This window comes from Amblyomma maculatum, chromosome 8, assembly GCF_055883805.1.
Source record: "Amblyomma maculatum isolate TAMU_Amacu chromosome 8, ASM5588380v1, whole genome shotgun sequence".
Taxonomy (NCBI): domain Eukaryota; kingdom Metazoa; phylum Arthropoda; class Arachnida; order Ixodida; family Ixodidae; genus Amblyomma; species Amblyomma maculatum.
Genome location: NC_139351.1, coordinates 98,109,136 through 98,134,567, shown reverse-complemented (window position 1 = coordinate 98,134,567; position 25,432 = coordinate 98,109,136). Strand labels below are relative to the sequence as shown.

General features: G+C 44.0%; 2 protein-coding genes across 2 annotated transcripts; both read right to left on the bottom strand.

The window, feature by feature from the left end:
* Window positions 1-502: 502 nt before the first annotated feature.
* LOC146181920 (inactive selenide, water dikinase-like protein) lies at window positions 503-20,509 on the bottom strand. Its single transcript, XM_084576911.1, has 8 exons — window positions 20,309-20,509; window positions 19,870-20,186; window positions 18,540-18,643; window positions 15,840-15,989; window positions 13,463-13,575; window positions 13,071-13,264; window positions 10,583-10,795; window positions 503-1,402 (listed from the first exon to the last, which is right to left on the bottom strand). The coding sequence occupies exons 3-8, from the start codon at window positions 18,633-18,635 to the stop codon at window positions 1,218-1,220; spliced, it is 951 nt and encodes a 316-aa protein (XP_084433037.1). The 5' UTR covers window positions 18,636-18,643; window positions 19,870-20,186; window positions 20,309-20,509; the 3' UTR covers window positions 503-1,217.
* A 700-nt stretch (window positions 20,510-21,209) lies between these two features.
* Window positions 21,210-25,125, bottom strand: LOC146181919 (gamma-glutamylcyclotransferase-like). Its single transcript, XM_084576910.1, has 3 exons — window positions 24,755-25,125; window positions 22,691-22,824; window positions 21,210-21,949 (listed from the first exon to the last, which is right to left on the bottom strand). The coding sequence occupies exons 1-3, from the start codon at window positions 25,034-25,036 to the stop codon at window positions 21,664-21,666; spliced, it is 702 nt and encodes a 233-aa protein (XP_084433036.1). The 5' UTR covers window positions 25,037-25,125; the 3' UTR covers window positions 21,210-21,663.
* Window positions 25,126-25,432: the final 307 nt, after the last annotated feature.

Here is a 25,432-nt window from a genome sequence, read left to right as displayed (position 1 = left end):
ATGAAAGAAGGCTGGTACAGCCTGCACGAGTGGTGTCATCTATGAAAAAAAACAAGATCAAAATATGATTCTCTTTCCATAGCTAGCACCTGTCATCCACGATACCATATTGTAATCGCCATGAACCATTTTTATCGACCGCAATTCTGACCGTATGAACTGGGAACATGTCAACGAGGTTTTACTGTATGCAGTGAACTTTTGGCTGAAGTTACCTTTATTATTCAAATTAATGCTAGATTGCGTTAGCCGTGTTACTGCATGTTGCTATGTGCACCATGCAGGGAATGCGCAAGTACCATATGCCCTGCTGATGTGTCCAATAGACGAACTGGACATTGGATCAGACACCATGTTCATGTTCTGCAATGAGATATAGGTGGAACACTGACTTCCCTTGGTAGGGCTAAGTAATGTGTGCCCATAATGATGCGTGTACACAGATGAATAGAACTCTAATAATTTGCTACGATAAACTCTCAGTCCAGAGAAGAGCCAGAACTTTTGCAAAATATTTTTATTCACAATGCATGGCAAATGGCTGAACAGGCTTAAGTAAAGACAGGCTATGGGAGATGCCCACAGGAGACTAGCCATCCTCCACACCGCCATAACATTTAGTCAGTGCAGATTCATAAAGGTCTCTTTAGGCAACAGCCAGTTTCTTAACCGAACAAACCATCTGTGCTACAAAATGGAATAAAATACAAAATATTTTACATAACTAACTTATGTAGAGGACTATGACTAATGACTAACATGAAAATATCAGTGTACTCATTAGGTATAAAATATCACAAACACAACACAAAATGTTTGCTTGGAGCCCGTTTAGCTCGTGTTAGGCCAGTGGCCTGCAGCATGAAAACAAAGTTGCTACCACTCGTGAATACGACATCGCACTTGCATGGAGTAGAATGCTCTTGCGGGCTGGTTGGTTCATTGCAGATAAAAGGTAGAACTGCGCAAATAAGACAGGACAGGAGATATAAGAACGAGAAGTGTGGTGTTGCTTTTTGTTCCTATGTCTCTTGTCTTATCTTATTCACATATTTCTTATCCATTTGCATGTTATTGCCATGAGTCCAATTTAGAATTTGTTGTACCCCATCAGTGAAAGCATCAGAGTCCAGCCTCTTCATTCCAAAAGTTCTTGAAAGGCTAGAAATTCTACACACAACCAATTCTTTCCCTGCTCCCTATTCCCCGAACCTGCGCTACCATAAATCAGATTCCTTGTCGGCTGAAGGCACTTCAAGCACACGCGGAGAGTCAGTCAGCTTTGCTACTCGCTCCCCTTCAACAACATCACCAATGATCCATGCTGGGTATCCCTCCTGTTGCTCAATTTCTTTGCAATATGCTTCAGCATTCTCCTTTGGAAGGCACATCAGCAGTCCACCTGAGGAAGAAAAAATGGAAACTTTTCTCTCTCTAATGTCACATATTTCAGTACATACCGCAACGCTGCAACCTGTGAAATTTACCTGAAATTATATTCTATATGCTTTTAAACATGAGTCACCAAAAAGCTTAGCTTAGCAGGTCTCAAGTCAAGAAGGTTCGGAGGCACGCTCCAAAGAAAAAACTGTAGGCCATTCTATTCTTTTTAATGCAGTAGTAGTTAAGAGTGGCACTTGGCAAAAATACCAGCATTATCTGCACTAGGACGGAAAACGTTCTCCGTGCAAAGACTCTGAAAGTGACGTCTCGACACTCCACAATTTGACACACCTCCCCACCTTAGCTCCACCCTCCATAATGCCACCGCTGAATAGGTGCCCAAGAAAAACCGAAAAAAAAAAAAAGTGATGAAATCCAATTTAAAGACGAAGATACCCTCAAGAAGCATCACTCACCAATTACTTCCCCACCCCGCCTTCACACATCTCCACCCTCCCACAGTGCTGCCCACCACCCTCTGTCAAATTCCATAGTGTGTGTGTGAAGCCTCGACTTAATTAGAGTAAAGATACCAAAGTAACACAGTGCAAAAGACTATCGCCTCACATATCACTATATTACTCTGCATTATAGAAACTCAAAACAAACATACCCTCCATCCTCACTATTACCCGACCAAAACCAAGCAGCTGGGATGGTGTCGACTACAAACTACTATTGCCATGGTCCATTTCTTTATGGTATTGGTATTCTTTCCAACCCTCCCTCATGTATAGAGGGGACGAAATCTGCAAACTGCATATTATGACCAAGCCTCAGGGAGGATTCAATTCACATTTACCAAACTTTCCCTAATGAACCAGAACACCCCCCCCCCCCCCCCCCTCTTTCCCATCCCTTTCAAGGGTTGAAATCGTAGGAGCAACGGATGGGCTATTCTGCGAAGCTGACAAACGGAGGTACAGCTTCGCATTGTGGGCTAGGCCTTGGGTAGCTGTGGCCGAAAAGTCATGTACAGCGGCCCCTGTCACCATCCTGCTAATATCCCTGCCCTTTCCCCACCCTCAAAGGCACTTAAATGGCTCAAATAAAGTTTTACCAAACAACCAACCAAAGTAAAATAAGAAGTCCTAACGTCCCAAAGCAATTCAGGCTATAAGGAATGCAGTAATGGTGGGCTCTGTATTAATCAAAATACTGCGGACAGTAAACCATCAGATTTACATCAGAAAAAGCTGCTCTTAGTCGTCACTCTGTGAAGTTTCAGACAGTAACACACCTAACGCCCCTGGTATTCCATAGTTCCACAAAAAAAAAAAAAAAAGAATTTTGAGCATTTTTATCTGCAGAGCCAACTATCTCTTTTCTTGACGGTACAGTAAAACCCCGTTAATACACAGTTGCCTTGGACGTGGGAAAAGTATGCACTATTCCGTAGTACACCTTAACCAATCAGTACAAATTTGCCATTATTCACACTCTGAAATAAGAAAAATTCAGACACAGTAAATTTTCCACGAATACATGTACGTACGTGCATTTTATTAGTGCGCTACCGACCAGGATTCCGTCATTTTCAGTTGCCGCCATGGTAGTCGTGCGGCGACAACAGCAGTATCAAAAATGGCGAGACTGGGGGTAAGCAAGTTTCATGCACGCGCTAGTGCACTCTTCATAGTTGTATTTTCAGTAGAATGAGTGATGATAAACTTTTTACTTAACTGTCAGTATGCGATACTTCAGTCGAGTAGGCTTCGCCATAGTGCCGACCGCTTGCACACACACTAATGCAACAACTGCTTTGTACTTTGCACAGCACCCCGCACAAAAAGATGCTCCCACAAAACGCGCGCTACCTGCCCGCAACACATTCACAACGCAACAGCGCCCACAGGCCCGCAGTGAGAGGTCGTCACGAGCGAGCAGCACGACCGTGCGCGAGAGTATGATAGTGATGGTTACCGCGATGGGGCTGGCGACAATACTACTCAGCAATGCGTTCACGTCAATGTAGCTGACACTTCGTGGGCTCCCTATTAACATGGACATCACTGCATTTGTCGAAACATGGCCACAATGTTGTATAGCCGGCAGTCCGCATGTGATAATGCTTTCTGGAAAGGTGAAAAATGTTTCACGTCGCAGCCCAGCCAGCAAAGCTGCGATGGCAGGCTTATCTGGGAGGCACTTCATGAGCCACTAAATCTTTAGCGGTTAGCCAATAGATGGGTTTCAATTGTGGTTAAGCCGGAGAATTCTCGCAACTACGTTTTAACCACAACTACTTTGGTATGCCAGTATGCATTAACGAGGTTTTACTATATTGTATTTACAGGCATAAAGTAGGAATACAGTTAAACCTCAATGTAATGAACTTCAGTGTAATGAAATTTTCGATGTAACCAAGTATTTCAGTTTCTATAACATTGCTCTCATAGAACACTATGTATTTTCAGCCTCTGTAGAGCGAAGTAGTTCTGGCGCACTTTCAATGTAACGAAATTTCGTTGCTGGCCCATGGTGCACCGGAAAAATTGTATAAAAGTATGCCGCGAATTTTAATGGCTGAAAAATGCACGTGCACCAATGCACGCCCCTAAAAATTGCTCCGGTACGACTATAAGCCATAGCGCAGCTGCACATGGCTGACAGTTGTGATGATGATGATAAGGTACCATTTGTGGTGCCATCTGGCGTAGCACGGGCAACACTGGCTAACATCGCACCGAATAAGTTCTCTAGAGGACACTAGCATTGAATCCTTGCTCATGCAGCTGTGCTGGTTTTCTTGCTGCGTACACTGCTATGCAGTTGACACAGTCTAGGCCTGGCCACCGAAGCATGCACGTTGCATTTTTTGACAGTGTTGTGTTGCTTTATTGTAAACGTCGATGTGCCTTACACTGCTTTTGTGTACGTGCCTGACATTTCAGACAACATGAGCGGCAAACACAAGGTCCAGATGTTCTACAAGCCGTACAAAATGGTGAAAAGAAGAAGGATGGCACCACCCGGTTCGGCATACCCCATAGCTCCCATTTGATGACTTTGAGGCACACAACTCTATCCTCGAATCTCTGAAGAAGGCAACAAACACATAAAAAAAAGGTTGCAGGTTCCCGTATTCGACGAAGCGGAAAAGGCCACTTTTGCGTGGTTCATGTCGGTTAGGGAACAGAGCATTCCCATCACCAGAGCATTACTGCAACAGAAGGCGAGGCATTTCGCCTGTCTGTTCGGACATGATTTTTAGGCCAGCAAAGGGTGGCTGCATCGCTTTAAAACCTGCCATGCCATCGTAAGCAAAATCTTAAAGGGAAACTGAAGAGATTTTGGAATTCAACTAAGTTAAAGTAGTCGAATGTGTGAAGGCTAAGGTTAATTCATGCCAAGCTCATTTATATTCACGACGCAATCGCTAAATAAAACTATTTCGGCATTCAGGCTTCTCCGCAGTACACGGTGACAAGTGGAGACACCAGTTATGACGTCATCTCTAGAGATGATGCATTTTCTACGCGAAAACGTTTCCTCTGAGGAAGAAGACCAACGCCAATGAAGTTAAAGGTCGCGAGGCGTCATTTGGTGACATCGGATGACTCGCAGAGAGAATTGGACGAAAGGTGTTGAAACTCTAAATGATACCAATAATGACGTCATTGTCTAGTTTCACCACACTGCTGCAATGCTGTGAGGAAGCTTGAGGATTGTCGCAAATTTAATAGTACATTATGTCGTAACTTTATATGGTAGCGCGTAACCGTTTCGTAAGCTTAATCTACAGCTTTCATATATTCTGATGCATGCACCTTGGGAAATTGCCAAAAAAGCCTTGCAGCTTCCCTTTAAGTGGCGAATCAACATCAGCTGACACGACAGAATTGGCTGCTTGGGTAGACACGGAAGTGCTATGACCCAGCAAATGTCTACAACGTCGAAGAAACGAAGTTGTTCCATCAGATGCTGCCGAATCGTACGTTAGCATTGAAATGGTGTCACAGAAGAAAATGGCAAATTTCGTATCTCGGTCTTGCTTTGTGCTAACATGGACAGCAGCAGCAAGCATGTGCTGCTCGTCATTGGACGATGCAAGAGGCCGCGGTGCTTCACGAATTTGCGCTACCTGCAAATAGAGTACACATCCAAAGGAAAGGCATGGATGATGCGTGATATTTTCTGTGGCTGACTGCAAGCCTTCGACGCGGACATGAAGACTGCCGGACGCGAAGTGTGCCTCATCTTGGACAATTGCTCCACACACCAAGTTGACTTGAAACTCATGTTGAAGTGAAGTTTCTGGCACCTAATTGCAACTCGCTAATTCAGCTGCTGGACCAAGGCATAATAAACAGTGTAAAGTGCGCATATTGCTGGCGCATCATTGACAAGCTTCTGCTTGTCCTGCGGCTCGAGTGCTCTACTAAAGTGGGCTTGTTGCAGGCACTCGAACGGTTGTCTACGTCCTGAAAAGCCATCCTAAAGAAGATTTTCAAAAACTGCTTTCGCAAAGCGAGTCTCAAAGCTGCCTAAGCAGCCTGCCCGGAGGCAGACTTAAATTTGCCTGTGCACTGGAAATGGCTCTTGATGAGAGTTGGCAGCGTCTTCGCAGCGACGGTGCTGTTCCGGAAGGAGTCGACCTGGAGGACTATCTGGCGACTCCTGTGCCCTCGCCAAGGAGGAGGTGACGGTGGAAACTATTGTGAACGGCATGGTGGGAAGCTCCAAAGGCGACGGCGAAGCCAATATGCAGGATGAGTACAACATCCCAACCGCTCGCGAAGAGGTCGACGCGATCAACGTGCTCAGGCGGTTCACTAGCGCAGAAGACCAAGAGGGTATCCAGTCCCTGTGGGCATACGAACGCCGTCTAACATCTTGCTAATGACAGAAGAAGTGCAAAAAAGACGACTGATTAATCTCATCAGTAATGCAATTAAACCTGGTTATAATGAAATTGTAAAATGTCTGCGATTTTTCGTTACATCCAGGTTTTCGTTACATGCAGTTTTCACACGAAGACCCAAAAGGACAATGTAGAACGAAAACGAGATGAAGAATTGATGTAAGGAAAAGCACCTTGAAAGTATTTACAGTAAACCAGAATTATTTGAAGACACAGAAGGGGATGTTTCGCGATCGCGCTGATAGTGCGGCGCGACTGTGGCAGCAGCCTGCACCTCCGCCTCCGCAGCTCGCGCAGCACGTCTACGAGGGTGCGGAGAAAGGGGAATGGGGGTAGAGGAGGAATCAGTCTGGGGAGAGCGCACGCGTTGGCGACCCCCCCCCCCCCCCCCCCCCTCCCTGCGCGTGCCCACCACCTTTGCCCAAGGAAACCTACTTAGCCTCGCGTCGCCAGCGCGCTCCGCTGTTCCCGCTGCCGACGCGCGGGAACCCGCGAGCAGCAGCGTGGCAGCGATAGACATGCGCTGCTTACCCCGTGTCTTTTTTCTGTTATTTTTGGCAGCTTTTAAGCATGAACTACTGTAGTGGTGCCATGTTCCAACAGCGAAAGCAGTGGAGACTGCTGCGTCTGCCGCGGAGATGCGGCGTTGGCGCTGAAATATGGCGTGTTGTATCTGCTGCGGTCACTCGTTGCTATAGTAGGCGTTCCTCTCACTTTAGTTCGTGTTTTATCGTCCTGAAACGTGCGGAGTTCTGGCAAATTTCCCCTAATTCGGCACTAACTAAGAGACAGTTGGTGCCTCGAGTTCATTATATCAAGGTCAACTGCCGCGACATGTTCGTCACATGCCGTTTTCAAATACATTCACTTCAATGGGGGCGGCGTTGGGGAATTGAAAAACTTTGTAATATTGAGGAATTCGCTACATGAAGGTTCGTTACATAGAGGTTTAACTGTTAAGCATTTTAACTCATATACAGTAGAATCTCATTGATACGATTCCCACGGGCTCCGACAATAAAAGCGTATTATCCGAAAATCGTATTATCTAAAACGGACTCCAAAAGATCGCGAATAATACATACTTGGCACAGAACTTGCTTTTATTAAAGCATGTTAAAATAATCCGTCACTTTGCGTTGCACTTTTTGCTTTTCGAGGTCCTGAAGAAAGCTTTTTTGGAACTCGTAGAAACGAGTAGCAGTTTCCTCACTCAGCTCCGCAGACGCGACAAAGCCACGAAGCCCGTCCAAAGCTTGGAGTGCACCGTCAGTATTTAATGGCCGACGATCGCCGCTGCAATCTCCGGCGTCTTGGTTGTCATCGTCGTCGCTCTCCTCTTCAGCGGTAACATCTGCAATGATGTCTTGGACGGTGCGCAATTCGCATGTCGCCAGTTGGTCGTCCGCCGATACAAACTCTTCCGGAGACACGCCGACATCGAGGTCGCCCCAGTCCGGGATGTCAATCTCTGCGCTGTCAGCTCCATGTTCCGCCGTATCGCCAGATGCACAAAAAAAGCCACACTTCTTGAAGCAGTTGGCGATGGTGTCGGGTTTGACGCGATCCCATGACATCGCTAGAAAATGAATCCCAAGAAGATCCACCTTCAAGCTGGCATCTTTCCGGTCAATCTTGGCCAAAAAGCGTCTGACCAACAAGCTCCTAAAGTGAAATTTCACGTTTCTAATGATTCCTGCATCTAGGGGCTGCAAGTGGCTGGTGCAGTTGGGCGGCAGGAAAATTACTCTAACGTTTTGCAGCCACGAAGTATCGACAGGGTGCGCGGCACAATTGTCGAGAAATAGAAGAATTCTACGGTTCTCGGCACGCATCCGGGCATCCAGATGGGTGAGGAACTCTGTGAAAAGGGCTCCGGTCATCCATGCCTTCCTATTCGCTTTGTAAACGACAGGAAGGCGTGGGTTACGCGAGAAGCAGCGTGGCTTCCAGAACTTGCCAATGACGGTAGGCTTGAGCTTCTCGGTTCCATCAGCATTGCAGCACAACAATACGGTGACTCTTTCTTTGCTTTTTTTTTTCCACCTTGACACGTCTCACCTTTCATACTGAGACTTTTCTCGGGCTGGAGGTTGATGAACAACCCAGCTTCATCTGCGTTGAACACGTCCCTTGGCTGGTATTGAGCAATCACCGCCGGCAGAGTCGAAAGCCAGTTGGAGACCTGATCTTGGTCGGCAGACTTCCCTTCGCCGGAAACGGTTTTATACGACAGGCCATGTCGTGTTTTAAAACGATGGAGCCACCCGCCCGAAGCTTTAAAATCTTCAATGCCCAACGAGAGTGCAATCTCATCAGCTTTCTCGCGAACAACTGTCCCGTCCACGTTCACGCCCGCCGCCCTTACTTCCCTGAACCACGCCAGTAGAACCTCTTCCATCTTGCCATGCTGGGCGCCCCTTGTTTGCTTCACGCCGGCGCCGAAGACTTGAATGTTTTTCCGAATTTCTTCTCGCTTGCCGACGATCGTGTTCAGCGTGGAGACAGGCAAACAAAGTTTGCGTGCCAGGTCGACACGTTTCTTCTGCGGATTGTCGTCGACTTTTAAGAGAATATCAAGTTTTTCTTTCAGCGATAACGCTTTACGCTTCCTAGACATGGTGAAGCGCACGGGTGAAACGCGGCACCAAAACAAAAACGATAAGTGCGAAGTGCAAGCTGAACGCTCGGAAAACCAAAATGGCAACGAGAAATGGCAAACACAAAGCCAACAAAGCCTACAGCATCGTCAATGCATGCGCCAATCACTGCTCCTTGGTCACGTGATTTTACCGTGATTACTATGTCTTAGGATAGATGGCGCTAAAAACCTTCGGTGCGCTTCGGCGCTTTTGTTGTGCGAGCTTGGGAAAATGGCTCCCAGAGGCCGCCACACTGCTGCAGACGCTGTGCTGAGGCACGGCCGGACTCGAGCCGAGCCGAGCCAGGCCAAGCCTCGAGCATACGAAGCGCATGTCGTCGCATGTTCAGTCCGCCGTGCCTGTAGTTTCACTCGATGCGATAATTTCAGTAGCTCTGCCCACCCTCTGCAAAGGACTGGCTCTGATGTCATCATCATAGTTGGAGAGATGTGATTCCTACATGTATCTAGCAAAGGTCATGTCCAACATCGAAAATCGGCCACGAGCGCTAGGGGAGTTACGACCACTGCAGCTACTGTCAGATCCCGCTAGGACACTTTTGCTGCCTCCTGGCGCGAAAATCGAAACTGCGCGAGATTTACGGAAGACGTTTCCACGATCGTATTATCCAAACCGACGTGGAAATACGATCGTATTAGCCGTACAAAAATGCATTACCTCTATAGGGCATCGGCCGGGAACGAAAAAAAAAACGTATTATGCCGAAAAGCGTATTTAGCCGAATCGTATCAACGAGATTTCACAACACATTTTGGCAGTTTCTTTGCATGCTGGGGGACAATTTTCAATCCAATGACATTTCGATGTAAAAAAGTAAAGTGCCGAATTTTCCAACTTTATTACATCAAGGTTTAACTTTAGAATGATGGGAACATGACTGATCTGATCGTCTGAATGCTGCTGAAAGGTAAAATCTGGTAATAAATGAAATTCTGCTCGTCACACTTTCCATCATCCACTCCAAGCACGCTTGCACATAATGTACTGCAGCTATGACAGTAGCATGCCGAAAGGCATCTATGATGTTGATTCATCATAATAAGGCCTGTCAAAAGCAATATAGATCGAATTTGCACAAACATGATGAGGTTTTCTTTTTTCTTGTGCCATCTGCTCCAGGAAGCTTTTTACAAAATTACAAATATGGCAATTTCTTTTTTTTCTCTACTTTCCTTCAGATGCCTACAGCAAGCTAACTGTTTGGGCTTATGAGCTGAGGAAAAGCTTAATTCTCAATGACCTTTGGCTATCAAATCAAAGCGTGCGTCATTTTCACATAAATTACCTTATGAGTTAACAGGTGAGAGGCTTCCCGCAAATTACCGCAAGTTCTTTGTACTCGCTTCGAAGAATTTAAACATTCCTGCCGCTGTAAATAGAGGCCGCCTTAAACACCTTTTCAAAAAATAATAATGATAACAATGGAGGATTTCGGAGAAACACCATCATATCCGTAAAACTTGAAATATATTTGTACACTTTAGCACTTTATGGAAGCGCACATTTATAAGGCTGCGCTATTTCTGCTCTTAAAAATCGGCTGAACACGTCAAAATGGAATTTTGCAATACACAACTAAGATTTTGACAGTGTGCATTGGTCAGCGCCTCACCAGAAGTCTCGGCCGAGTAGCCCTGCATGAGTTTGAAGGAGGTGCCCGTGGCGGCTAGGAGGGCTGGAACCTTGGCAATGATGGGCAACGTGTGGATCACAAAGCCCACCGACCGCTGCTGTACCTGCACCAAGTTTTGGGCGTGACCAAGAAGACCGAACCCCGTCACGTCGGTAGCACCGTGGCAGCCGTGCTTGTGCATCAGCCGAGCTCCTGAAACAACAAGGGCAAAAGAGATTCACTGTCTTAATATTACTAATATTATTTATTTATTAATTAATGTAATACTAATTACTATTATTAATATTAATAGTGAAGTTCTGCACAACAAACACAGCTGAAAAATTAATATTAATGTTATGCTATTCAGCTGGTAAACTAATGCAGCTTGTCAGGTAAAGACATGCTGTAATCAAAATGAAAACCATAGCTCATCAAAAATCTGGTAATTGTTTTATTGTAGCCTTACTGCATGGGGACAGTGAAGTACTATTAATACAAGCATAACTGCATTTGCAATAAGTAAGATAGCTCATATCACCAGCACACCCTGTGAGGTCGTAATCAAGCGACCAATATTATTTTTATGGTTGGTCACTGGATTATCAATGCCGAAAAAAACTCTTCTAGAAGTAAAAGAAGAAACCGACCTGTTCCCATCTTTGTCATGATGCCTTCTCCCTTGTGCTTGGCATTATAATATTATTGGTCTTGATTTCATTAGATAATCATGATTTTAGCCTGGGTTCACTATCTGTTCATACTATTAGGATGTACAGGTTGTGGCTATTCAGTTTTTGTTTCAACACTGTCAGCACTTGATAAGATTCCTTTAAGGTGCCTTTATTTTATTGTGTTGTACTGGGTTTTAAGGTTCATAAGCTACTAATTAAAACTTCTTAGGCAAGTTCATGCATAATTTCTAAAGTTATGTGCAACACAGGTAATCACACAAACAACATGCAGACACATGCATGTACACAGAGAGGCAAAAAGATGAAAAATATGCATAACAAAGGTTCAGCATGGCTCACAAAATCAGCTTGTCTTTTCATATTTTTAGCAGTTACATGCTTCCAGACAATCTCAGCCATAGACAAGAGGTACAGAGGATACTGAAGCACTCACTGCCCATTTCACTATGTGGTAGGCTTCCACACTAATCCGTGCCTTCTTTTCTGAACCCTTATTTTGTTTCTTCACACTAGGACCCACATCGCTTACACTAGATCTATGATGTGCGCAACCAAATGTGTGTGCTTATCATTTACTATTCACCTATCAATTTTCTTAATTTCATCCACATCCATGCTTTCCTGGATTGCAAATACGCAGGCATAACTTTCAGACTTTGTTGGATGCCTAGAAAACAACAGGCAGGCCTCGAGGCTTTCTGGTGATTTTTAGGCATTTTTCTGACTGTTCCATGCTTTATTTCTTGAATGAGGGTTTCCGAGACGTCTAACTCGAATAGGGGAACACTGCATCTGAAAGCTGGCTTATATGATTATTCAAGCATCAATACTGAAACTTTACTAAAGCATGCAAAGGACCGAGCCACCACATCTGCTTGGAGCAAAGTCTTTGCTTGTTTTCTTTTTACGAAGTTTCCGGGCCACGTTTTATAGCTCTTTTTCCAGCTTTCTTCTTTTCAAGCAACCAGGGCTGGCAAATAATACCGAGACAGCCTGTAAGCCTGTGCAACAGTTCTGCCTAGTTTCGTGCAGATTTATCTTGCCCAATAAACCAATATACATAATCCGTATAAATTTCATACGATATTTTGCATTTTTCACTTTAGTGTCCCTTTAATTTGTATAACAACTGATTACGGCAGTAAAAAGATAGCTGCAAAGATAAAAGATAGCTGCAAAGATGACATGCTTCCTAACACAATGAACATCTGCTAGCCAATGTTTCAATGTCTCACGTCTCCCCTCATGCCTCTTGTTCAGACTGTGACTGCGTCACAAAATTCTTAAATCCACCATTTACCTCTTGCTTTACTCTTTATATATTTTCAATCCTTTTTTTCCTGCCTTGTCTTTCCATTCTTCTTCACTCAATTATCCTCCAGTATACATTTCCTGGTGCATTTACATGTCACGAAGTCCTTTGCTTTTGCACAGTATTGTGCAGAATCTAAAATGTGCAGCTCTTAACTACATAGTCTAGTTCATTGAGCACCTTCTTTTTCTTTAAAACCAAGTCTTCCGCTGTTCGCTTTCAATGCTTAACCATATCCCACTGCAGTATTTCAACTATGATTGCTGTAGCTGAAGCTGCTTTCATCATGAGACCTAACATTACTCCGCTTACCACTGTCCTGTGTTCACCTTCTTTGTATTTTGGTATTTGTCCGCTCTTCTTAGGCTGCTGTATGTTTCCTCTCTACAGTGTGTAAGGAAAACATCGTTAAGGTTACCATTCATAAGTGCATCAATAATTAAACAAGCAGCTGCAGTTGCACAAACAGGTGAGCACTGACCGGTGAGGTTGAGGCGTGCCATACAGTCCATAGCACGAAAGTAGACCCTGCGCACGTCTTCTTCGCTGATGCCAGCCTTGTCCAGCTGTGCCCGGCGCTCTGGCTTCTCCAGCCACTGGTGAGCATTCACAGCCACCTGGGTGCCCAGGGGCTTGGTCAGGACCAGCACATCTCCAGGCTGTGCATTGTCTGGCCTGTATAGGAAGCAGGCAGCTTTTAAAAACTGCACTCACTTTGGAAAAATTAGTCATGCACAGTGGCCAACAGGCAGAGCATCAAAAACCTCGTATGTTTTTACTTCCTGAGCACCAATGTCAACGAAAACAGCGCATAATATAGTACCTAATTCACTGAAGAAGGAAAGAAATAAAGAAGATGGTGGCTGTACTCACGAGATGATTTCAGACTCGCTGCAGACTGCTGATGCGACGCCACCAATCATAGGCCAAGGATTGAGTACAGTCTGCCCTCCCGTGACCCTGGTGCCCGCTTCTTCAGCCAAGTCCTGGAGACACACAAATGCCGTTCAATATAGCTGCACCAAGCCTATAGCTTCGGCATCAAGGGAAAAAACTCTGGCAGTGAAGCAGTTTAAAACAAGGATCGTATGAATATCGAAACTTTTGAATATGAATGCAAACATAAATGCCTTTGAATATCAAATCAAACAACAAACATTCGATTCCTATTCGAAAAACTGACATTCGTGATTTTCCGAATATTCAAAAATTACCGAATACACAAACAATTTCCAAATTCACCGCACTTTCCCTACACTGCGCACTTCACTGTAGAGCTCGACTGCGTGGACTCTGCAGTGAAGCATCCTCAAAACAAACGCGATGGGGAAGCTTTGTGAAGCGGGCCTTCCCGACAGTGTGCACAAAAACTCGACAAATCAAGAAAAAACGTCTTCTCACTTCGGTTTCACCTCAAAAGCAGACAACCCTCGTGCAGGTGTTCGTCAGATAAAATGACTATGATGCAAATGATTTTCGCCAGTCTTTTTCAGGCCTATTCGATAATTGGAGCCTTCGGTTAGTGCCCCCTTGAAGGTGAAATGAATGGGAGTTCACTGCATCTGACAGCTCTACCTGGTTGCATGCAGATCCTTCCTGTACAAAAAAAAGAAAATTGGTATACGGAATCCTGTATAAAATTAACATTGAATTTTTCAGTAGAGTATACACTTCTGTGCAATTCTTGCACAATTCTAGTGCAATTTGATATGAAAACAGTATATGAATTCTGAAATAAGGCAAAATTTGCTATTTTAATTTTTCTTTTTTTACTCATGAGATATTCGATAGTATTCGATTCACATTTGGAAATTTCAATATTTGCACACTTCCACTTCCTACAAAATACCTTTAAAATGGTGCTTGGCATTTACAACCAAGATTTAAGAAAACTCTACTGATGTACACAGCTTGGTTAGACAATGTAACAGTTTGACTTGCAATGTGGTCATAGAAAAGTTGCGACCAAATGAAACCCAATCCACAATTGTCACGACTTTATAATTTGGACTTCAAGAGGCCAGAGGGAATGTTAGGGACAGTTATCAACTGCCCCCACCTCAAGCCTCCTGTATTGTGAAGTCCCCAGAAAAGACTACATAGTCCAGATGGTTAAAATTCCCTGATAAACACAGTTTGAACATGCTAGAGGAACACGGACACATTGATGTCAAAAGAGTGAGACTTCTTTAATGACTAGTGATGTGCCCATCAGCACCTGAAAGCAATGAGCAGCTGCGTTTTGATCCCTACCAAATGCGTAGTTGACAGCTGGCGTCGTCACGAACTGGTAGCAAAGGTCTGAACTCTAATCTATGCAGCCTGCTATTTTTTTGGTCTAGCAGCAAGGACTGTCCCACAACTCAGAGATGAACATCTTACAATGCACGCGTTGTAAAAGATGAGATTTTTACATAACCCACTTGCATAATTTTTACCCCGCCATCGATACCTCAACTTCCTAGCCCTTCGGGAGCCCTATGTGAAATTCTGCGAGTCAGCTTCCCACATTTCACACTTGACAGAAACAAGATGGCAGAACTCTCTCTGAAATAGTTGGGAAAGCAGCAAGACGAACAGCACAGATCTAGGAGCTTCGTGTAAACATCGCTAAGGAAGGCTCAAACAAAAACAAATTAGATCTCGTGCAGTGATTGTTCACAGTAGGTGGTCAGTAGTTTTGCTCTCGCATCATTTGTGATATATGGGAAAGCCTACTGCCGAAATTTCACATGAGGTCAAGCTTACCAGCAGCCAAATTCGACCAGTCCGTGCAATAGAAGACGAAGCAGAAAGCGACGAAGATACTGCTGCATTGTTTCCCGAGTGCTTTACGCTCAATTTTTGGGGTCAGATTTATGAAAGTTAGTTGCCATCGGTAACTTTCTATTATTTTAAAAAATCTACAATACCAGTTACTTTTTTACCTCGTTAATCAAATATGAACAGGATAACAAACTTGCTCCATTATTATTTGAAATTTCAAACATCTGCCCACTTGAGCCCCTTCATGGTGTGAACAACTTTTGTAGATCTGTAAGGTCAAGTAATCCCTCAACCGAGTTAAGCAGCACAAGTTAAAAAAAAAAAAAAAAAAAAACTCTGCCTGCATTAAAATTTTGAGACCGAACGTAGTAACTATTGCCCCTCCACTCAGTTTGGGTTTTACAGGAATCCGCTGCTTCCACGCAACGAGTAACATCAATGCAAACACCTCAGGTTTTGTTGCAAGAAAGCCCGATCGTCTTACCTTGATTCCCTTGATGAGAAGAGGCACAACAATGTCCCTCTGTTTTTCAGTGAGCTTGGTGCTGACCGCCATCACCATCAGCATGTTATCACAGCGGGTCACACCAAGTGCATAGAGATCAGACAGCACGTTGGCACATGCTATCTTGCCCTGCAACAAACAAAAAAAGAATATATAGTGTACACATGGTGCCAGCATGACGCCAACCTGAGGCCAGCCGCCTTCAGTATATTAGTACCACCACAAGTGTGACAGCAGAATTCATGGTGAAAAAAGTGTATGCATGTAAAAGCAGAGAGGTAACCTTGATGTTGACTTTATTCTATACTCAGCAAGGACAAAAAGCGGTTATGATGGGCGACTGTGAGACAGCACACAAGCATACTACTAGAAGCTCTAATCATAGCTTGTTATGATCATATATGATCAAATCAAATTGAAACTATTCTTTTAGGTCCTACGCACGTTCGTCTTTTTGAGTCATTCTTTCACACTTTACACAATGAATCATTTGTATATACTCATAACCTGTAGGCCCTGTGCATTTTCATTTTATATTTATCGCACCTTTAGAGCATTTCCACTACTCCCTATGTTACTGACTGTTTGACCAGCCACCATGCGTTTGGCAATTAAAATTAAAAGGCAATCAATATCCCATTCAATATGGTTTTTGGAGCACACCTTGAACGATGGTAAGCATGCATTATATGAGAAACTGAGCCCTATAAACCGTAGGCTGTAATACAAAACCTAAGGCATAAAGACGCAAGTACACCTCTACAAAAACCAGGTAAGGCTTGTGTAGAATGGCAAGTACATTTATTGCCCAACTGTGAGTGCAATATGATCACAGCAAGTGACCGGTTATCCAGACTAGTCAATATTCAAGAACCTAGTATTTAAAAAGTCTGGTTATGGCAAAAGTTTGGCAGTGTTATCATTTTTTGAAAAGCAAACAAATAAAGCATACTAATTCACTCAACTAAGGACCTCACTTTTTTCTCAAGATTTTTAATGGGTTCGTTCCTCAAATTAAAGCAGCATTTTTCAGTTCAAAACAGAAAACAGGCGTCCAAATTGTGATGCAAATCCCATACAGCTGCACCTTAATAGCACTATCCCGTGGGGCACAAACATGGAGACTAATAAAAAGGGTTAAATTTAAATTCAGGGCAAACCAGCAAACTATGGAAAGGAAGACTAACGAAAAAGGCTCAACCTTAGCTATGGACCAACTATGGACCACACCGTGAACCATGAAAAAGAAAATGGGCGGTGTAATATTGTTACAACCCAGATGAATAATGAAGATGAGGAACTCGGGAGTAGGTGGACGAAGAAGAAGGGTGGGGGAATTGAAGTGCCGCTTGTTTCGTGTGCATAATTCCTTGGGCTCAGTAACATTGTGTTAAGTAGGGACATCAAGAGTGTTACACTTTTGGTGGAGAATGCGGTTTCGACCCCGCGGCATTTTGCCATTGCCACACCCCTGGAGCCTCGTCGTAGCCGCCGCCTTGCTGGACTCCCACCACTGATCGTTACAAAGCCGCCACCGACTGAGCCTAGCCCAGTACTTCTTGCCTCTTCAAATCAGGCGAGTTCTGGCCTTTATCAACCTTACCGAGAACCTCGTCCTATCGCTAGCGCACCGGGCGAGGACGTTGACGACAGGCTCCGCCACTACCAACGGCTGAGCCGTTACAACCGCTGGGACTTCGCCACTCAGCTCGACAATGTCGTTTTCTTCCTGACCGACTCCGCCCTAGTCTGGTTTGAAAACCATGAGGACACGCTGACGACATGGGACCGCTTTGTCACTGAACTTAAAACAGTGTGATCCAGTGGTTGGTGGTGGTGGTGTGCCTCGACAGTGGGAAAACCTACTCTGTCGATTTGCTTGGAGCACTTAGTATGTTCACCGATGAGTGGAAGTCGGTGGCACCCACAACGCTGCGCAATTGCTTCCACCACGCGGGATTTGTGCTGAATGACAAGTTAGCTGCCTTGGACGAAGACAGTGTCTTCGAACAGCTGTCAGTCAGCGAGCAGCTCATTGATGACCTTCACACTGCAGGTGTCGAAATTCGATCAACCGTCTCGTTTTCAGAGTTCACAGACGTGGACCACGAGTTGGAACTGTGTGCTAGGCTCACAGATGCAGAAATTATCGCCAAGTGGTTACGGAGTCTGAGAGCGACGACAACAATGACTCACCTGCAGCAGCGCAGCCAACACATGCTGAGCTGATGCAAGTGGTCGCAACCCTTTTGTCGGTTCGCGGCGACACTACCGACTCTCGCCGATATTCAGGCGAACCTGTTAGCACGGAAGCGGAGCATGGTGCAGGACTTTTTCTGGCCTCAAAGTCAATAATAGGCAATAAATTGAGCTTTTTTGATGCACATTTGTTTTGTCAGACTGCCCGATTTTTCAGACATTTTCGCGGTCCATTGAGAGTCCGAAAAATCGGTCGCCAACTGTATAGAGTTCATTATTGCCATGTTTTGTTTATCACTTGGCATTACACTATGAATTCATATTTATTTATACAAGAAGATCATTTTATAGTTCTGGAATGCTTAACTTAAGCAACAAATGAACTCAAATTGATGTTAGTAACATGTTAAAAAGCACATTCTTATATTAGACTATTTCAGAGCATTACTGCAGCATCTTTATATGTTGTTTAACACTTACAGCTATGTATGGGTCTTCAACAGATGGGTAGAAGTAATCAATAGTTTGAACCAGAGAATAACCAGAATCTCCAAGGGGCACTACGCTGGAATCCATGCCAATGTCTGAAAAAAAAAAAAAAAAAAAGAAAGAAAGAAAGATTATTTAGGTTGGCACAAGTAGCTTTTGAATAAAGTTCTCAAATGTCTATGCCACAAAACATGTCTTCAGCGGTGCTAAATTGCCACCATGCCATCGGTGTCAACCTTGCTGCCCTTATGAGAATGTGAGGCTAGGGTGCTCACTACTGTGCCAGATCTGAGGATCAATGCCACAGAAAAATGCACAAGGCAAGATAAGGTGTGCTGTGTAATATAAGCACATTTCAAGTAACCCCGTGTGGTCTAAATTAATCCGAAGCTCTCTACTAAGGTGTCGCTAGCAGCCCATGTGCAGCTTTGGGACATTCAACTCCAATTTAAAATTTTTTAATGCAACACTATATTTTTATTGAAACAAGACATTATTTAAATCCCTCCAAAAAAGATGAATCAAAGTGAACATATCACAGAACTACAGATGTATGTACAATCTGCTAAACTGCAGAGAACATTGTGAATTTATTCAGCTGGCAATAGGCATGCATTGTTGGAAAAACCCTTAACTACTTGCACATCTTTGTTCAGCTTGTGAAATTAAAATCTGCTTCATGTTTGTGAATGCCAATAACACCTCACTGTCAAATTTAGATCACTGAAAGGCATTGTTTCTCTCTGACATTTTTTATAGGATATTGAAGCTGTACCTCACTCTCTCGTATGCCAGAAGAATTTTCTCAACAGTGGCTGATCAACAGCTAACACCCACAGCACGCTTGAGTAAGAATTTGAAATTGGGGCGTCTACACACTTGCAGCATCACAGAACATCAGATCAGTAAATATATCCTGGATCACCTAGTACATTTATTTAAATTCTGGCGTAATAACAAAGCTTCTCTACATCGTAACTTCAAAAATGGCAACGTTTCAATTTAGTGCACTATTCTCAGCCTTGCACAGCTCTAGCAACACATCGAACAGTTAGCAGTTCTAACCTTATGAAACCGTAAAATTGAAAGACGCCTGCAACCGAGCAACCAAGCACGTTTGTACCTGCATGTACAATCCAGATCACGATAAAACTTGTCCTTACAAAGCGTCGTATCATCAAAGCCTCATTGAAAAATGACCTAACTGTTGTCTGAGCACGCTGTTATTATGCCTGAATAATCAGGAAAAGATGACAACAAAGGAATCGTGCGCATGATAAATACGCAAACTAAAATATGCAGCTTCAAAACCTCCGCGCACCGATCTGGGTTCCCTCAGGGTGGTGCGACACGGTCTGCTGTGCTTCGCCGTCTCCCCTCAGCGAATTGAGCAGCTTGTTGAGCACTCCCTGGGGAACCTTGCAGCCTCATCCCTTCATGTCAGCCAAGCCCAGGAGCCGGAACTCCGGCTCGAGCCCGTGCTCGGCGTTGTTGAACGGGCGGTAGGTTACCGCCGCGCCGCTGGCTCCGCGTCGAACCACGTAGCCCCGGCCGGCGACGGCGTCGACACGTGCAGCCTCACCACTCATCGCGGCGGCAAACGTTCGAACGGTGGGCAGCAGCGGCTGCTTTCTGAACCTGAGCAGGAGAAGGAAGGAAGCAATGACGCCTAGTCAATATGATATCTGATCAATCTACGCAAAGGAGCCGGTGACAGAGCTTTCGAAACGCCGACCGCCCATAATATGCGGGCAACTTGCCTGCTTGCGTTCCTCAAAATCTGTCGACTGCAGCTCCAATATCGACCCAGGAGCACTGTCCTCATGGGCTTGACTGCTGGTTTACGGGTTTACTTCCTTGCTTGCTGCTCTTCCTGTTTTACTTTTTGTGCGTGGCATAGTACAAAATATTAGTAGGAGCACTACGGGCCTACCAATATGCTCGCTCAAAGCAAGGCGTTTTTGTTGAGTCGCTGTCTAGAGGCCACTTTGCAAAGCTTTGTCTATATTACATTATTACAAAATAAACCATGTTTTAATGCTATTAAAATTATAATGAACAAATAGTAAAAATTAAAAATAACGGGTAATTTCAATGAGCGTTAAATATCTTATTTGTACAAAATTTCTTCGCACAGAACAAAAAACATTTAGTCGCTAAGGATTGCAGCGCCAGCTCAGAATTGGTGGCCGTATTTTCAACGCCACATTGGTGATGCTTCTTAGTGTCGCGCCTAAAAGTTTACTACCTGACGAAACCAGCGGGAAAGATAAAAGACGCAAGTTCTTCGAAAAGCTCCTTGAGAACGATAAACCTTCCTATTGAACGTTGGGCAGCAGCTGTATGGCTGATAATGCAACACCACACGAGGTTATCTAGGCCGGTGAAAGCTTTGGATAAGGTGAAAACCGACCCGACCTAGACAAGTAGAGAAACAAGATCACCTTGACGTGAACGCAAGGGATGCCGCCGAGCGTTTTACGGCTTCGAACAAGCAAATTATAATCGTCGAATGCCGCCGCTGCTCTGCAGAGAGTCGAAATGTTTCAAACCAGTACCCGAAGATTAAATAAAAAATAGAAGCAAAAAAAAAAAATCCCACATACATCGTCAGCTCTCATCGATGAGCATTTCGAGAAATGTGAAATAAGCAGTCACAACTTGCAGCTTTGCAACAGCGGAGAGCCTTTATTCAGTGTGCTCTTGAAAAATCCTATAACGTAAAATTGCAAAACACCAATGACAGTATCAAGTTGCAGCCGATACAGATACAACAGGAGACATGCAGCGACTTTACCAAATGTCGCTGTAAACATGATCCCCACAGTTGTTTCTCTTATTGACGAAAAACAAAAATTTAGGGCGACAGTACACACGTGCCCCACCCCTCACATCGAACAACTGATGTCAGTCACCTGATCAATTCAAACCATTACATCTTCATGCTCTCAAGCTCAACATATAGCCTTGCTAAATTGGTCTGAGTGTCACCTGCAGCTAGTAGGCATTCTCACCAAATAAAACACTGCTGCATATGCTGCTGTGGCAGTTAGATGTTCAGAAACTGCTCAGCAGCATAATCTTACTTAGCCAGATTTGCTTGAAATACATGAAGTTATACAGTTAGGTACCCATTTACGTCTGATCGTAATTTCTCAACATTGATTCCAACGTTAATGCCTTTTGTTTTGCCATTGTCGGGTTGCTTGACGAGTTCCTGTATATAACTCTCCGGCAACTTGTGCTCAATCGCTCCTGCCACAAGCACCGCCTTGTAGAGAAGTGAAGGTAGGCACTTTTTTCCAGGCTTCCTGGTACTGTAGAAATAAGTCCGGCAGACCACCTTTTCCCCTGAAGACAGCTTCACAGTCACGTCGCCAGCATCATACGAGCTCTCTTGCCTGTGTTCAGAAAGAAAAAGATGAGAAGACACACTAGTATTCAAAAACAAAGGAGAAAAACAATATGTGATATGAATCTGTATATTTCCAAGAGTAACCAGTGCTCTCAGATTTTAAGATGTTAGTTACTTTTCTTACTTCCACTGAAAACAGCCTAAAAAGTAACAACAGGAATTAAGTTCACACAAGACAAGAGGCAAGCTAAGAGGATTGGTCAAGCCATACAAAAATGATTTGGTCACGTCAACTTTCGCAGTACAAAATTACTTCACCTATCTTAACTATACCTGCCTTTGTCATACATGCACACGGTCATATTATACGAGTGCTTGATTCATGCAATTGAGAAGTGGCAATATACACCTGAGGATGCCATAACAACATTTACAAACCGGTCTCCTTTTATCTTTCAAAACAAGCAGGTCACTAATGCAAAACCCAGCATTTTTAACATGATGCTGGTAAAAAAAAGCCCAATGCAGCAGAAAACTCAGCGTCGGCACATTTCAAGCAAAAAATTGCAAGCCTCCAGCAAGTGGTAGCTGACAGGTGACAAAGCCCAGCACTGATTCGTCAGCAGGTGGTTTCAGCTTTCAGATTAGCTACTTTAATAAACACTATTCAAAGCTCCCATACAGCAGAGAATGTTTCATAGTTTTCATTTATTCTATTAATGAGTTACTTGCTGCAAAACAAAAACGAAAAACACTGCACTTTTGCTTATCAACAAACATAACTCACTTGTCAAGGTGCATTACTTCTGCCTTTGGAATTGTCCACACCACGCCGTGAGTGGTCCGTTGATCATCCTTCTCGAGAACAGCGCTCGCACCTTGCCAGCTGTCATATTCGTCGACGAAATCTACACGATATCCCTACAGAAAATGAAAATCAAGTAGTCAATTCCTGACCACACATTTTACTATCGAAACATGAATTCATTTCTGAGCCGAACACAAATTGCAGTTACCTCATTTAATTTCCTTTTAAGTTCATATCAAGCACTGTTGCAATGTCAAAATTTACTCCTTGAAAAATTTACACTTGCACGAATTGGATTTAACACCTTGCAACAGTGGATTTTAATACAAAATTAAGAAAGGAGTGAAAGAAATGGCTCGTGATTTACATGTCTAAACTAAATGTGACATAGGTTTAACTTTGTTTACCTTACGTGGTTGTTTGCATACATGCCCTTTGCTACTCCTTTAATTGCCAATTCCTCAATTACCATAAGCTATCACGTTTTGCAAAATATACCACATGAATGTGCCATCTGCTTCGGGCTTCACCCCCTCAATGTAAAACTTTCAGAAAATAAAATTAAGTAAATGTGAGAGAAGGTTCGTGCCGAACCCGAGGTTATAGCAGGCAAACCCCCAGAATATAATGGCTTTTTCGCAAGCGACCCATTTAGTGCAAATGCATTAGAAAACTTGCAACAAGCCTATGACACTTGAAACCAACCCAGCACTCCACTTCCATTCCAGGGTATGCCATCTATTGTAGCTGTATTTCTGTTGTAGCAGTATTCCTGTATTTTTTGTTACAAATATAATGAAGTACAATAGGATTGCTTCATATTACCATCACATGTTGCCAAATTAGAAAAACACTTGCAGAGAATTGAGGTAAAATTAGAAAGCGTGCAAATAGCACAAATTCCGTTCTTTATTGCAGTATCTCTCTCCCAATACAGGCCCAACTCAGCCAGCTGTTGTACTTTAGTTAAATTTTGCTTCGAACGTAAGCCTACCAACGACAACAGACTCACTCGTCATAGTGTGTTAAGTGCTATGACGTATGGTTACAGTGATCAAAAGCTGGTATTGCCAGCTGAGTTTGACAAGATAAGTGTGACGTAATGTTCACTGTCCTCGCAGAGATTTTACTATTGCCCCAATTGCTTATGATCTTTTACTTCCAGAGTTTATACATGCTCAAAGTAGTGCAGACCTGACAATGGACAGAGAAGAGGACATATACGTAGAGCACATTTATATGCCTCCGTTTCTCCGCATCCTAATGTTTTGATTTGAGTATGAACGATTATCAGCTCGCTCAAGCCTCTGCAACTGCAGTGCCGAAGACTGGACAGAAACGAAGGGTGTTTCATGATTAAGAAAATCGAGTCTTAACCAAGGAAACTAAACAGATCGTAGTTTGTGAAGGGATATAAGGAAAGGCAGATTAATTGTGTTAACCTAATATATTTTTTTAAATTCCAATTAGTCGGCTACATACAGGGTTTACTGAAATGCTTACCCATTCCTTTTTTCTTTGCTTAACTGGCGGATGACATGGATCACACGATCAATAATTAATAAATTATGCCATTCTGAAATAAGTTTACATGCATCTATCACTTCCTACCTCCACCAATGCAGGTGACTGCATGTGTTGAACTGACTACAAAATAGCATGTTCTAAAATACATACATATACATTGTGGAAAGTATTGAAAGCCGTTACGTTTTCAAATAGACAAGTGTTTCGATCAGCGACTGCAAGTTTTTAAATACTGCAGAATCATGAAAATTCGGGTATCCCTACGAAGTTTCAATGCTCGCACTCCGCTCGCTTTCAGTAGTCATTACGCCCTAATTGATATCTATTTCCAGCCCTGAAATTTGACGCAGAGTGCGAACTGGATCTCGCAAATAAGCCTGCGATTACCAGCTCATTTCGAGATAACCCGCGCCAACTGACTGTGACATTCGTTTCTTATCAGATGCAACGCCAGCTGGACATGTCGCGCTGTGCGTGCAAGCTTGTTTCCATTGAGTCCACCGCACTTGCACTTACCTCAAGCTCTCCAATGTCGAAGAACTTAGCCGTTGGATTACGTATGTGTATGCGGTTTGACCACATGTTGCTTCCATATGCGAAATACAGAAACTCGTCCGGTTTGTGGGTCATCCTGGCTGAAGAAGTCACGCTCGCACGAGTACGGTGTGGATGGAGTATGGATGTCACTGCCAAAACGCGACCACCTTTCGGTACTGTCCTCCGGGCTGTTACGAGCAAATGGAGCAAGCTTGCAAGCTCCCGCCGCGGCGATGGATGACAGAGCAATGGCTGAAACATCCCACGCAGCTGCTTTTACAGCTACGATGTCCCTTAGCACATTCCAATCTTTACAGCGCGCCGTAGTGCAACAACAAAGCAGTCGCGCTGGTCGTGCCGTCTACAGGAGCACATGAAAGAAGAGCAGGCGAACGCCATTGGCTGCGCAGTGCGCGTCTCTATGACGAAACACGTATCTGGGCAACTAGGTAAGCATTGACTGCGTTCTCTTCCCAACCAGCTTATGCACTGAATGAGACCGAAAATAATGGTCACGGATGAAACCAGTCTATTCGTTCTAAAGAAAGCGGTTCGGACCGGTTTTTACAGTCAACGGTTCCTTTTTCAGTACAGTTTGCTTCTTGTCACGGTCAAGCGGTACAAGGAAATGTTGGAGAAGCGTAACAACTGGTAACA

Coding starts and splice junctions, on each gene's coding strand:
- LOC146181920 (XM_084576911.1), bottom strand. CDS start 18,635: ATGGATTCCAGCGTAGTGCCCCTTGGAGATTCTGGTTATTCTCTGGTT. Junction 13,576..15,839: donor TTCTCATCAAGGGAATCAAG/GTAAGACGATCG, acceptor GTGTGTCTCCAG/GACTTGGCTGAAGAAGCGGG. Junction 10,796..13,070: donor GGCACGCCTCAACCTCACCG/GTCAGTGCTCAC, acceptor TTGTTGTTTCAG/GAGCTCGGCTGATGCACAAG.
- LOC146181919 (XM_084576910.1), bottom strand. CDS start 25,036: ATGTTTCAGCCATTGCTCTGTCATCCATCGCCGCGGCGGGAGCTTGCA. Junction 22,825..24,754: donor TCGACATTGGAGAGCTTGAG/GTAAGTGCAAGT, acceptor CATTTTCTGTAG/GGATATCGTGTAGATTTCGT. Junction 21,950..22,690: donor GAAGTAATGCACCTTGACAA/GTGAGTTATGTT, acceptor TTCTGAACACAG/GCAAGAGAGCTCGTATGATG.